Source organism: Mustelus asterias, chromosome 2, assembly GCF_964213995.1.
Source record: "Mustelus asterias chromosome 2, sMusAst1.hap1.1, whole genome shotgun sequence".
Lineage (NCBI taxonomy): Eukaryota > Metazoa > Chordata > Chondrichthyes > Carcharhiniformes > Triakidae > Mustelus > Mustelus asterias.
In genome coordinates this window covers 50,339,111-50,354,362 of record NC_135802.1, presented here as the reverse complement: position 1 = coordinate 50,354,362, position 15,252 = coordinate 50,339,111, and the positions used below count along the sequence as shown (strand labels likewise).

At 41.1% G+C, this 15,252-nt stretch overlaps 1 protein-coding gene across 8 annotated transcripts in view; it reads left to right on the top strand.

Moving 5' to 3' along the window:
- Positions 1 to 15,252, top strand: part of dbf4 (DBF4-CDC7 kinase regulatory subunit) — a 47,448-nt gene that overhangs the window by 4,631 nt on the left and 27,565 nt on the right. For 7 of the 8 annotated variants that reach the window (XM_078234922.1, XM_078234950.1, XM_078234940.1 and 4 more), the window contains exon 2: positions 12,989 to 13,083. In XM_078234922.1, coding sequence (XP_078091048.1) covers positions 13,038 to 13,083 — 46 coding nt within the window. In that variant the 5' untranslated portion in view covers positions 12,989 to 13,037. Of the gene's footprint in view, positions 1 to 12,988; positions 13,084 to 15,252 lie in introns of those variants that run through there. The other variant, XM_078234979.1, reaches the window with a different exon arrangement.

Genomic DNA, 15,252 nt, shown 5'->3' with positions numbered 1-15,252 from the left:
AATGCCTTTGGATTCTCCTTAATCCTGTCTGCCAAGGACATTTCGTGACCCCTTTTTGCCCTTCTAATTCCTCGTTTGAGTTCTTTCCTACTTTCTTTGTATTCCTCCAGAGCTCCCTCTGTTTTTAGCTGCCTGGACCTAACGTACGCCTCTCTTTTCTTTTTGACCAATCCCTCAATTTCCCTGGTTATCCACGGTTCTCGAATCCTACCCTTCCTATCCTTTTTTACAGGCACATGCCTATCTTGCAGCCCTAACAACTGTTCCTTAAAAGACTCCCACATGCCAGATGTGGATTTACCCTCAAACAGCCTCTCCCAATCAACAGCTGCCAATTTCTGCCTAATCTCACTAAAGTTAGCCTTCCCCCAATCCAACACCTTACCCTTGGGACACCACTCATCCTTTTCCATCACTATCCTAAAGCTAACAGAATTGTGGTCACTATTTGCCACATGTTCCCCTACCGAAACTTTGAAGACCTGACCGGGCTCATTCCCCAGTACTAAGTCCAGTATAGCCCGCTCTTTAGTCGGGCTATCTACATATTGTTCCAAAGAACCTTCCTGTATGCATTTTACAAATTCCTCCCCATTCAGATTCCCAGCCCTACGTGATTTCCAGTCTATACCAGGGAAATTGAAGTCTCCCTCCTATTTTTCCTGCACCTATCCATTATCTCCTGACATATCCGTTCTTCCACTTCCCTTGGGCTGTTGGGGGGCCTGTAGTATACCCCCAACATAGTGACTGCGCCCTTCCTGTTTCTGAGCTCCACCCACAGTGACTCGTTACACGACCAATCCTTAAGCAATCCTTCCTGAAATGATTGCCTAATACTGAATGCAGTATCCCAGATGGTGTCTGACCAAAGATTTATGCAATCGAAAGATTCATTTCTGTTCTCTTGCACTTCGTTCATAAACTCCATTAGTGAAATTTCACCCACTCACTTAATTTTTCTTTATCATTTGCAACTCCCTGCTCCCACCATCAGTACGTATTTAATAAAAGCCGAAAGCCATTTTGGTTCTTTCTAACAATTTTGCATTTGCTCATGCACTCGATTACTCTTTCCTTCATTAGTTAGAATAGAAACATAGAAGATAGGAGCAGGAAGGGGCCATTTGGCCCTTCGAGCCTGCTCCGCCATTCGTTAAGATCATGGCTGATCATCCAACTCAATAGACTAATCCTGCTTTTTCTCCATAACCTTTGATCCCATTTGCCCCAAATGCTCTATCCAGCCGCCTCTTGAATACATTCAATGTTTTGGCATCAACTATTTCCTGTGGTAATGAATTCCACAGGCTCACCACTCTTTGGGTGAAGAAATGTCTCCTCACCTCTGTCCTAAATGGTCTACCTAAACAGTCAGGCCCTGGGGATTTATCCACCTTCAATGGTCTATCCTCAGACTGTGACCCCTGGTTCTGGACTCCCCCACCATCGGGAACATCCTCCCTGCATCTATCCTGTCTAGACCTGTTAGAATTTTATAAGTCTCCATGAGATTCCCCCTCATTCGTCTGAACTCCAGCAAAAACAATCCTAACCTAGTCAATCTCTCCTCATATATCAGTCCCGCCATCCCCGGAATCAGCCCGGTAAACCTTTGCTGCACTCCCTCAAGAGTAAGAACATCCTTCCTCAGAAAAGGAGACCAAAACTGCACACAATACTCTGGGTGTGGCCTCACCAGGGTCCTGTATAGATGCAACAACACATCCCTGCTCCTGTACTCGAAACCTCTCACAATGAAGGCCAACATGCCATTTGCCTTCTTTATCGCCTGCTGCATCAGCATGCTTACCTTCAGTGACTGGTGCATAAGGACACCCAGGTCCCGCTGCACACTCCCCTCTCCCAATTTACAGCCATTCAGGTAGTAATCTGCTGCCTTGTTTTTGCTTCCAAAGTGAATAACCTCACACGTATCCAAATTATACTGCATCTGCCATTGATTAGCCCACTCCCCAACCTGTCCAGATCATTCTGAAGGATCTCTGCATCCTCGTCACAGTTCACCCTCCCACCCAATTTGGTATCATCTGCGAACTTTGAGATCTTACACTTTGTTTCCTCATCCAAATCATTAATATATATTGTGAATAGCTGGGGTCCCAGCACCCCACTAGTTACTGCCTGCCAATTTGAAAAGCACCCATTAATTCCTGCTCTTTGTTCCCTCTCTGCCAATCAGTTTTCTATCCATCTCAATACACTTCCCCCAATCCCGTGCGCTTTAATCTTGAACAATAATCTCTTGTGCGGGACTTTATCAAATGCTTTATGCAAGTCCAAATATACCACATTGACTGGTTCTCCCTTGTCAACTCTACCAGTTACATCTTCAAAGAATTCCAACAGATTTGTCAAGCATGATTTCCCCTTCATAAATCCATGCTGACTCTGTCTGATCCTGCCACTGCTTTCTAAATGCTCTGCGATAAGTTCCTTATAATGGATTCGAGAATTTTCCCCACTACCGATGTTAAGCTTACTGGTCTATAATTCCCTTTTTGAATATTGGAGTGACATTTGTTACCCTCCAATCTGCAGGGACTGTTCCAGAGTCTATAGAATCCTGGAAGATGACCACCAATGCATCCACTATTTCCAGAGCTACTTCCTGAAGTACTCTGGGACGTAGATTATCAGGCCCTGGGGATTTATCCGCCTTCAATCCCATCAATTTTCCCAGCACCATTTCTCTATTAATATTGATCTCCCTCAGCTCTTCCCTCTCACTAATTCTTGCTTTCTCCAACATTTCTGGTATCTGATCTTTTATGAAGATAGAACCAAAGTATGTATTCAGTTGCTCAGCCATTTCTTTGTCCCCTATTATACATTCCCCCGTTTCTGTCTGTCGGGGACTTACATTTTTCTTCACCAACCTCTTTCTCTTCACGTATCTATGGAAACTCTTAGTGTCAGTCTTTATGTTCACAGCAAGCTTACTTTCATACTGTATTTTCCCCTTCTTACTCAATCCCTTGGTCCTTCTTTGTTGAATTCTAAACTGCTCCCAATCCTCAGACCTATTATTTTTCTTCGCCAATCTGTATGCTTCTTCCTTAGATCGGATATTCTCTCTAATTTCCTTTATAAGCCATGGATTGACCTCTTACCCATTTTGCTTTTGTGCAAGACAGGAATAAACAGTTGCTGCAGTTCCCCCATGCGTCCCTTGAATGTTTGCCATTGCCTATCCACTGTCATCCCTTTAAGTAACTCTCCCCAATCTATCAAGGCCAACTCACACCTCATATCCTCTTAGTTTCCTTTATTAAGATTCAGCACCCTAGCCTCCGAATCAACGATTTCACTCACCATCTTGATAAAAAATTCTATCATGTTATGGTCGCTCATCCCCAAGGGTTCTCGTACAGCGAGATGGACAATGATTCCCTTCTCATTACATAGTACCCAGTCTAAGATGGCCTGCTCTCTAGTTGGTTCCTCTACATATTGGTTAAGAAAACCATCCCGTATACACTCCAGGAATTCCTCCTCTACGGCATTGTGGCCAATTTGATTTGCCCAATCTATGTGCAGATTAAAATCACCATGATCACCGATATTCCCTGATCACATGCATCACTAATTTCATATTTAATGCCATTCCCAACATCACCACTGCAGTTTGGGGGTCAAAAAGTGACACCCACTAATGTTTTTTGCAGCTTGGTATTTCTCAACTCTACCCATACAGACTCCACGTTGTCAGAGCCTTTTTCATTATTGTGTTAATTTACTCTTTAACCAAGTGCCACTCCACCACCTTTTCCGTTATGCCTGTCCTTCCTAAGTATTGAATATCCTGGGACAAGCAATTCCCACCCCTGGAATAATGAAGTGTAACTAATTGCAAAGCAAATAGTTCTTGAACATGTCCTGGAATCTTTGGATGTTTTGGATTTTACCTTGCTTATTGTTGAACTGTTTTAGGTTTGTAGATTGAATTCACAGTTTCTGAAGACATGAGCACTTTCATGTACTTTAGAAGATAGTCATTTGGTAGTACAGAACTTGAGTTTTGCTGTAATGAGACATGTTGTCAAAGCTTTTTGTCTTGGACTCATCAAGACAATCATAAGAATACTCGCCGGAATTCTACTGTCCCCCCCGCCACAGAATCGGAGCGGACAAGGATTAGACAATGTCCATTGACCTCGGGCAGGATTTACCAGTCTCAGATCAAGCAAGGCCATAAAATCCCACCAAATATGTCAGGAGAAGCAACTTTATATTATATGAGAAGAGGGTGCTGATTGGTTGGCAAGTGGACTCTGATTGGTAGAGGTGTTGCCATGGACTGCATCTGTTAATGGTGACTGACAGTTAACTGCTAAGCATTGTTTGTAAATTTAAGCCCGGCAGCTTGACCATTGATTGGTCAAGGCATTGCCCTGAGGAACGAACTACTGAATGGCTATCACATATTTTGTTTAGCTGAAACAAACTCAATATGTGTGCATGTTCTTTCAGTCTGCAAAGAAAAGGGCCTGTGTATTAATATATGTAGCTTCCTGTACACTCAAATGCATCATAATGCGAGCCTCATAATGATAATCTTGAATTGGTTATCAGTGTAATTTTTAGCACATTAAGGACTATTTAACAAATGTTGTCCAATCGCAGAATCACATCTAATGTTGGGCACTGTTTTGAGTTCTGCAAGCATGGGCTGGTTGGGTATGGTCTGTACCTTGCCAGTTGTGAACAGAGGTAGGGACATGCTGTTTGATATGATTTGCCAGTCTTTTGGACATACAGCCTAAATATCTTGCATTACATTGCTTTCTCCTCACCATTCACCTCACCAAGTTTTGTGTCATCAACAACCTTGGAAATATTACATTTGATTCCCTCATCCAAATCATTGATGTATATTGTGAATGTCTGGGGCTGAAGCACTGATCCCTGTGGGACCACACTAGGTACTGCCTGCCATTTTGAAAAATACGCATTTGTCCCTACTTTGTTTTCTATCTGCTAACTAATTCTCAATCTGTATGAACATATCATCCAAAGCTGGAATCGAACCCGGGTCTCTGCCGCTGTGAGGCAGAAGTGCTAACCACTGTGCCGCCAATTAATGTAATGTAATTAGCGGCACGGTGGCACAGTGGTTAGCACTTCTGCCTCACAGCTCCGGGGACCTGGGTTCAATTCCCGGCTTTGGCACTGCTTCTGTGGAGTTTGCACGTTCTCCCCGTGTCTGCATGGGTTTCTTCCCACAGTCCAAAGATGTGCGGGTTAGGTGCATTGGCCATGCTAAATTGCCCCTTAGTGTCCCGGAATGTGTAGGTTGGAGGGATTACAGGGTAAATATGTGGGATGTGGGGATAGGGCCTGGGTGGGATTGTTATTGGTGCAGACTCGATGGGCCGAATGGCCTTCTGCACTGTAGGGTTCTATAATTCTATACCGAATCAAATAAAGAACAAAGAAAATTACAGCACAGGAACAGGCCCTTCGGCCCTCCAAGCCTGCACCGACCATGCTGCCCGACTTAACTAAAACCCCTACCCTTCCGGGGACCATATCCCTCTATTCCCATCCTATTCACGTACTTGTCAAGACGCCCCTTAAAAGTCACTACCGTATCCGCTTCCACTACCTTCCCCGGCAACGAGTTCCAGGCACCCACTACTCTCTGTGTAAAAAAACGGCCTCGTACATCTCCTTTAAACCTTGCCCCTCGCACCTTAAGCCTATGCCCCCTAGTAATTGACTCTTCCACCCTGGGAAAAAGCTTCTGACTATCCACTCTGTCCATGCCTCTCAGAATCTTGTAGACTTCTATCAGGTCTCCCCTCAGCCTCCGTCACTCCAGTGAGAACAAACCAAGTTTCTCCAACCTCTCCTCATTGCTAATGCCCTCCATACCAGGCAACATCCTGGTAAATCTTTTCTGTACCCTCTCCAAAGCCTCCACATCCTTCTGGTAGTGTGGCGACCAGAATTGAACACTATATTCCAAGTGCGGCCTAACTAAGGTTCTATAAGGCTGCAACATGACTTGCCAGTTTTTAAACTCAATACCCCGGCTGATGAAGGCAAGCATGCTGTATGCCTTCTTGACTACCTTCTCCACCTGCATTGCCACTTTCAGTGACCTCAGTATCTGTACACCCAGATCCCTTTGCCTACCAATACTCTTAAGGGTTCTGTCATTTACTGTATATTTCCTATCTGTATTAGACCTTCCAAAATGCATTACCTCACATTTGTCCGGACTTAAACTCCATCTGCCATCTCTCCGCCCAAGTCTCCAACTGATCTATATCCTGCTGTATCCTCTGATGGTCCTCATCGCTATCCGCAAATCCACCAACCTTTGTGTCGTCTGCAAACTTACTAATCAATCCAGTTACATTTTCCTCCAAATCATTTATATATATATATATATTACAAACAGCAATGGTCCCAGCACTGATCCATGAGGAACACCACTTGTCACAGCCCTCCATTCAGGAACGCACCCTTCCACTGCTACCCTCTGTCTTCTTTGACCGAGCCAGTTTTGTATCCACCTTGCCAGCTCACCTCTGATCCCATGCGACTTCACCTTCGGCACCAGTCTGCCATGAGGGACCTTGTCAAAAGTTTTGCTGAAGTCCATGTCGACAACATCCACTGCCCTACCCTCATCAATCATCTTTGTCACTTCCTCGAAAAACTCGATCAAGTTCGTGAGACACGGCCTCCCCTTCACAAAACCAAAGAGATATTAAGAAGGGTGAAAAAAGTTTAGTCAAAGTATAGGGTTTTACAGGGGATCTTAAAGGTAGAGAGGGAACTGAAAAGGCTGACAGATTTATGGAGGAAATTCTAGAGACGAGAACCAAGGTAGGGAAGGCACAGCCATCAATGGTGGGTGAAGGGTGGGGCGAGGGTGGACAAAAGGCCAGAGCCAGAGAAGCTCTGTTTGGGGAGTGGGATGTTTGTAAGGCTGGGTGTGTTTCCAGAGATAAAGAGGGCTGAGTGTATGAAAGGATTTAAACATTAATTTTGCAGTGTTGAGCGATCCGGAGCCAATGTAAGTTTGCAAAAACTGCAAGGTATGTGAGTGGGCTGATGTGGGTTAAAACAGAGTGCAGCATGAGCTGAATTTCAGAGTGAAAGATAAGGAGGAGCCTGGTAACGATACAGTCTTAGATGTGCATTTCAGCAACAAATGGACTGACGTAAAGGCCACTGAATAGCCTCCTTCTGTACTGTAGGGATTCTATGGATTCTATTATTGTAGGATCTTGCTATGTGTAAATTGACTACCACAAATTGACTCCTGCATTACAACTGCGTACTGGGATTATGAAATGTACAATATAAATGCAAGTTCTTTTTGTGTCATCAAACAATAATTGAACCAGTCCTATGCACATCTGACATTATCTGGTACAGATTTGCCTAAAGTATACTTTTCTTTTTAAACGCAGCTTGTAAGGTCTTACCAGGTCATCAGGGACAACCCTGAGGTCATCATTTTCAGAATCTTTCTGTTTGTTGTCTTAAAAGCATGCAATTTTAAAAATGCTAATAAATACATTTTTTGCAATAGTATCTGTTTTTTTTAGTATGACACCTTTTTTTTCCAAAGTTATGATTATTGGATTGTCAGTATTTGCCAGACAGAAAAAATTGAACACTTTGAAGTTTTGTTCTTGTGCTGTGGGCACTTGAGGAAGGCTGTATTTATTGTCCATCCCTAATTGCTCTTTTGGTGGCAGCTCCCTACCCTAAAAGACATTTGCGATCCAGCTTATGGGTATTTTTTCATCTTAGCTCACAGCAATTTGTTGAATTCAGTTTTGTGATGTCCAATACCATAACCACCACACTGCTGTCTACAGCGTACAGCTTGAAATACTTTTACTAAACTTTGTCAGTTCATCATAAAATCTGTTCTCTTCTACGTGATCTTTTAGGGAATGAATTATGGTTAATGAGTTAAATCTCACGGGATCCAGGGTGAGGTATCTAAATGGATACAAAATTGGCTTCTTGACAGAAGCCAGAGGGTGGTTGTAGAGAGTTGTTTTTCAAACTGGAGGCCTGTGACCAGCGGTGTGCCTCAGGGATCAGTGCTGGGCCCACTGTTATTTGTCATTTATATTAATGATTGGGATGAGAATATAGGGGGCATGGTTAGTAAGTTTGCAGATGACACCAAGATTGGTGGCATAGTGGACAGTGAGGAAGGTTATCTCCAATTGCAGTGGGATCTTGATCAATTGGGCCAGTGGGCTGACGAATGGCAGATGGAGTTTAATTTAGACAAATGCGAGGTAATGCATTTTGGTAGATTGAACCAGGGCAGGACTTACTTAGTTAATGGTAGGGCGTTGGGGAGAGTTACAGAACAAAGAGATCTAGGGGTACATGTTCATAACTCCTTGAAAGTGGAGTCACAGGTGGACAAGAGTGGTGAAGAAGGCATTCGGCATGCTTGGTTTCATCGGTCAGAACATTGAATACAGGAGTTGGGACGTCTTGTTGAAGTTGCACAAGACATTGGTAAGGCCACACTTGGAATACTGTGTGTAATTCTGGTCACCCTATTATAGAAAGGATATTATTAAACTAGAAAGAGTGCAGAAAAGATTTACTAGGATGCTACTGGGGCTTGATGGATTGAGTTATAAGGAGAGGCTGAATAGACTGGGACTTTTTTCTCTGGAGCGTAGGAGGCTGAGGGGTGACCTTATAGAGGTCTATAAAACAATGAGGGGCACAGACAAGGTAGATAGTCAATATCTTTTCCCAAAGGTAGGGGAGTCTAAAACTAGAGGGCATAGGTTTAAGGTGAGAGGGGAGAGATGCAAAAGTGTCCAGAGGGGCAATTTTTTCACACACAGGATGGTGAGTATCTGGAACAAGCTGCCAGAGGTAGTAGTAGAGGCAGGTACAATTTTATCTTTTAAAAAGCATTTAGGTAGTTACATGGGTACGATGGGTATAGAGGGATATAGGCCAAATGCGGGCAATGGAATTAGTTTAGGGGTTTTAAAAAAAAGGGCGGCATGGACAAGTTGGGCCGAAGGGCCTGTTTCCATGCTGTAAACCACTATGACTCTATGGTTCATAATCCCCATTAGATATTACATTCAGTCTTTAGATTTTTTCCAATCCTTTTATAGTCACCAACTACTGTCATTCTGATCTATACAACAATCATTTACCTATATTAATTAGTTTTGTCTCTTTTTCTTCTTTTTAAGTTTGGATTATAGAGACCTGCAACTGAGCAGTTGGCTTTAATATTTTTCTCTCCCTATTATCTATTTAGCAACCGGCATGATCTGGAAAAAAATAAACACTGGAGCATGATGAAATTTGCAATTTCTCCCACTAAGTGCAGCAAATTTGTTTAGCAATTGCTTGCTCTCCTCAAAAATAAACATGGGTGTGAGGAAATTCACCCAACCATAATTGGCCATTAGTTAATTATTAACTTGTATCTTGATCCCATGTATGCATTGACTAAATATCAAATGTAAGATTTTCAAAAATGGGTATGGGCATTGAAGGCAAGGTTGATATTTATTGTCCATCCTTAGTTCCCTGAAAGGATGTTGCTGAACCATCTTCTTGAAGTGGTTTGCTACATCTGAGTGGTTTGCAAAGCCACAGCAGTGTGCAATTAAAGGTCATGGTGGCCAGATCCTTGTTTCTTCCTTGAATGATATTTGTGAGTCAGTTGGGTTTTTATAACCAATAGCTTCATGATCATTTTTCCTTTAAAAAGCTTTTTATTTTCATTTTTTAGAAACTGAATTCATATTCTCAAACTGCCGTGGGTTTGAACTCTTGTCTGGACTGCTAGTCCAGGATTAAGAGTTTACTAACATAATGACTATGCAATGCTATCCAATTTCAGCATTATATCACACTTTTTGTCCCAAGCTTTTGTATTTAACTCTAAATCTTGAAGAAAGCATTGATGTTCAGATGTCCCCAAAATTTGTTGTGTTTCAGTGACAACTGGTACTGCTGTTATCATCTGGTGACAGAGACCTTGTCTCTACCTCGCCATAATCATTTTAATCTATAAAAATGTTAACCTTTAAAACAAATACTAATTATATCGTCCATCAATGGTGTGCATGCTTTCCTAGCATTGCCTATTCAAACATGGAAAAAAAATGCTAAATTTCAAAAAGTCTTGCTTTTTTTATAGTTTTGAATACTGTATATATTTAGTCATGAATTCTGTGGAATGTGTTGGGGCAGTTTACCACATTAATGGTACTATATAAATGCAAATGATTATTGTTAAAGCTCGATAAATGTTTGGAAAAAACACGAGTTCAAGCAGATAATTGAGAAATGGGATTAGAACCAATGGCTCCTTTCTGCATTAAAATGCCTGTGGTTTTATTAGACAGGCTCAGCCCAAGTAAAATCCTAATTAGTGTTGCATAACATGCTTCTGTTAGTACCTAACCAAATTTATAGCTAATAATGATAATGAGGAACTTAATCACTATTTTTGTTACCAAATAACTTTTGATTACAATCCATTTGTTTCAATTGTACCTAACCTAACAAACAATATTTTCAGAGACCATTGAATTACTACTTGAATGGGATGTATGAACATCTTAATCAAGAAGCCATGAACAGAGGATACATATTGAGAACTGCTAGAAACAAAGGGGTCAGGCTTAATATATCTGTCTAGACTGAGGAAGAATTGCCAGTGATACATCCTTTTGTTCTTGATGTAAATATAGATGATTTAGACTTTGATCAGAGGAGCTTAAAGTGAAAATTTCTGTTGAATGTTTCACAAACTGCGAGAGAACTGTAAAAGACGGCAGGAGAATATTGTCAAGTTATCAAAATTGGCAAATGCAATTTAATAAGTTTGAAGCGAAAAATTTTAAGAGGGGAACTAAGGAATCAAAGTTTTCTTAAAACTTTGGGATGCAACTGGCTCTGGAATGGCCAGCATTTACTATTTATCCCTAGTTGCCCTTGAGAAGGTAAGTCTTGTTGAACCATTGCAGCCCAAGTGTTGAAAGAACCTCTGCAATTTTGCTGGATAGGGAATTCCAGCATTTTAACCAACAATGAAGGAAGAGTGATATGTATCCAGGTCAGATGGTGTTACTTGGCGATGATGTTCTCTTACACTTGCTGCATTGTTAGGTGGTGGACGCCATGAGTTTGGATGTGCCAGTGGAAAAACAGTGAAGGCAATGGATGAACATTGAGACTCAGTAGTTCAAATACACAATTCTTGAAAGACAAGAAAGTCATAAAAATGGCACTGGTCTTTTTGAGAGAATACAAGTAACTTTGTCCAAAGTTTCTGTGAAGCATAGGTTCACTCGAATAATTCTCAGGATGAGAATTATAAGACTAAATTTAAAATGCTGGGGCTACTTCCACTGGAGATGCATTGGTGAAGAAGATATATAAAAAGGATTTTAGTATTGTAGAGGATTGTGATGAGTGAATATGAAAAGCCTATTTCATCAGATTGAGGAAACGGTGACAAGGGATAATCAATACAAAATTATAACTGACTGATTAGAGAGATTATGTGAAATTTCTTTGCACACAGCTATTAAAGTTTGAAATACTTTGCTGCAGTGAGTTAAGACAGAGATCATTGTACCTTCAAGAGAAAAGTAGTTAAATATTTAAAGCAATTTGAGGGATAGAACTATTGAGAGAATAAGTAAGAAAAATTGACTAGCAAGGAGCTAATGCATACCTGAAGTGTAAAATGGTTATCTGCTGTGCAATCAACTCATGCGGTTCCATGTTTTAAGTTCAGAGTCTTAGGGTGGAATTTTCTCTTTTTTGACAGTGTCAAATCAGACAGGAAAAGGAGTGTAGCCCATCGGTCTCACTGCTGGCTTTTCCCTCCATATTATTTGGCACATTGTCAAAAGAAATCTTGGGGCAATGTCCAACAGCATTATAATCATAGCCAGCATAATCAAGGACCCCAACTCTCTTCCACCTTCTTCCGTCATGAAAAAGATACAAAAGTCTGAAGTCACATACCAACATATGGCAACAGGGAAGAACAGCTTCTTCCCTGTTGCCATAGATTTTTGAATGGATCTACCTTATATTAAATTGATATTTCTTTACACCCTAGCTATGACTGTAATACTACATTCTGCACCCTTTCCTTTCCTTCTCCCCTATGTACTCCATGAACAGAATGCTTTGTAAAGTGCGCAAGCAACACTTTGCACTGTATACTAACACATATGCCAATAATAAATCAAATCAAATCACGCTCCACCAGCAACCTCGGCTGCTGACAGATTGGGGCATCCTTTTTAAAGGGCACCCCAATCCGAAAACAAAAATAAAGGAGAACATAAATAACCCACAACACTGCCGCCACCCCCATCCTGAACCTCCCCAACAGAGGGCCCCTAGCAGTTGGCAGCGGCTGTGCCTGGGTACTGCCCAGACATAATCTTCTTCCTCATTGGGGGCTGTACTTACCTGTGCATCCTTCATGGGGACCATTCGCCCGGCCCCAATGTCCAGACCGGTTGTAAGCCCCGCTGAACTGATGCCATACTAGCAAGGAGGGGAAATCCTAAGCCCGCCAATGATACTTAAATGTATGGTAAGCGGGTTCCTGACCGTTTATGGCTTGAACCCCATTGTTGACATTGGTGGGAGAATGGGGACAATCGAGTGGAGAAATCCTGCTGGTGTGAAAGCTATTTTTGGACTCCTCCACAATTTTTCATTCCCCTACACCAAAAATTGGGGTGGAAAATCCCCCCCTTTGTGTCAGCTTGTTCTAAAACAAGTTTGTATTTGGATTGACAAGTGGGTGAATCACTATCCAGTGGAATGCTCTCTCTGACCTCTCACACTGAAGGAATACCAAATATGATGTAATCATTGCAGGTTTGTGAAGTGATCTGCAACCAATTGTAAGAAGGATCTGTCTAATATATATTCTAATACTTATCTGGTTAACCTTTTTCAGGTACTTCATAAACCAAAATGGTATAGAAAGAATGTGATTTTACTTGAAAATGAAACCTCGCACTAATACTGTAGATAGCAAATTACTGCCAAACCGTAAGTATAGTTTTAATGTTAAATCAAAAGCTTCTGTCTGTGCAAAGTTATGAAATAATTGTGTAAAAGGAGTGTGATCTTGTTTTTCAGGAAGCCAAGTAGGCAGCCAAAAAACTGTGACCCTGAAACATACATTGATATTACAATTAATAGAGTATTCCAGTTACTGTTCATTCCATTGCCATTTATTTTTCAATCTTTCTGTTTCATTATTACTTACAGGGTTATTAGTAAATGATCAGGAAAAATACTGAAGCAACACTTCGATCCTGTGCTATGCACTTCATCTTCGTTACTCAATATCTCAATATTCCCTCCAGCTGCAATCTAACTTTTGAAGTGCAAAATCTGTAGACTGGTTTTAGATGTTTTTGTTAAGGTTACTAAGATATAACATTAAAATTTTACCTGTCCACCTCGTGGCATCACTCATTTGCTTTGCTTTGCATAAGGAACCCCTTGTTCCTTATGCACCAGAACTGATTCACACTGACCAACCTTTACTTGTATGTAAACAAAACTTACCAAGTGCACAAGACCAAGGACTTCCCAAAAATGAGGCAGAATAACAAATCCAGTGCTTGGCGAATCTGCTTCAATGCTGTCTCATTAGTAATTTAACTATTTTTCATCTCCGATTGGTTAGATAATTTGTAAATACACTTTGGTTTTTGAAACCACAGCATTTTTCCGTGGAGAAATTATCAAAAAGATCTCAAACTGTTATACCTTCTACTTTGCAAAAATCCCAGTAATAAAGCTATTTCCCCTTCTGTCTGTCCTTTTTAATTTTCATTTTTTTTGCTTGTTCTAAACTATCCTATGTCTCTTGATCCTCTTTCTAACCAGCCATATTACATATGAACAAGGTTAGACCATTCAGTACAAGTTTGCTCCATTATTCAATTGGATCATGGCTGATATATACCTCAGATCCATTTATCCATTTCCTTTGGTATCCTTACCTAACAGACATGTCGTCATCGTACTCACGTGTTTTGTGGCAGAAAATTGAAGAGGTGTGCTACTTTGTTGGTAAAGAGCTTCCTAATTTCAATCCTGGCTAGTTTAATTCTAATTTTAACGCACTCCCCCAACACCATTGTTGTCCGTCTGGATGGGGCTGTTGTCATGTGGTACCATTCTTATTTATCTAATCATAGCCAGAGAGTCACTTGAAATGGCTTCCCTACCTGCTTGCACACAGTTACAGCTGGTATTGAACTGGTGCAATGACATTAATTTCTCCCTCGATGTTAACAAAACGAAGGAGATAGTCATCGACTTCAGGAAGCATAGTGGAGGACATGTTCCTGTCTATATCAATGGGAACGAAGTAGAAATGGTCGAGAGCTTTATGTTTTTAGGTGTCCAGATTGCCAACAATCTGATCTGGTCCCTCCATGCCAACACTATAGTTAAGAAAGCCCACCAATGCCTTTACTTTCGCAGAAGACTAAGGAAATTTGATATGTCAACTATAACTCTCACCAACTTTTACCATAGAAAGCATTCTTTCTAGTTGTATCACAGCTTGGTATGGCTCCTGCTCTGTCCAGAACTGCAAGAAACTACAAAGGCTCATGAATGAAGCCCAGTCCATCACTCCAACCAACCTCCCACCCATTGACACTTTTTTCAGTGGGAAATGTAGACACTCATTAAAACAATATTTGACCAAGCTTTTGGTCACCTGACCGAAATACTTCTGGTTTAATACTCCTGTGTAGCACCTTGGGACATTCCATTATGTTAAAGATGCTAAATAAGTCAAAGCAGTTGTAGTTGACTGAAGCTTAACTTCCTCTTTTTATTACAGGTCCCTTGAGATAAAGGTCAACATTCCATAACTTTTTTTTGATAACTGTCTTCTGCTAACTTTTAATGGCCTGTGTATGTGAACTCCCAAATCTCTTTGCTCCTTTATGGTTTCAGGAATTATTTGTATGCCACGAAATGTCTAGAAAATAAAACATCGATTCAAATGTATGCCTGTTAATTATTTTAAATACTTGACAGGTTAGATACTTGGTTAATACATATTTGCACTGTCAAATATGCACTGTCCAATTATCTGCCTTACAAAATGCTAACTACGAACATTTAGATAATTTTGAGCACAATGCCAGTGTAAAATGAGTGGAGGTGGGGTGTAGCCCTTCGACACTA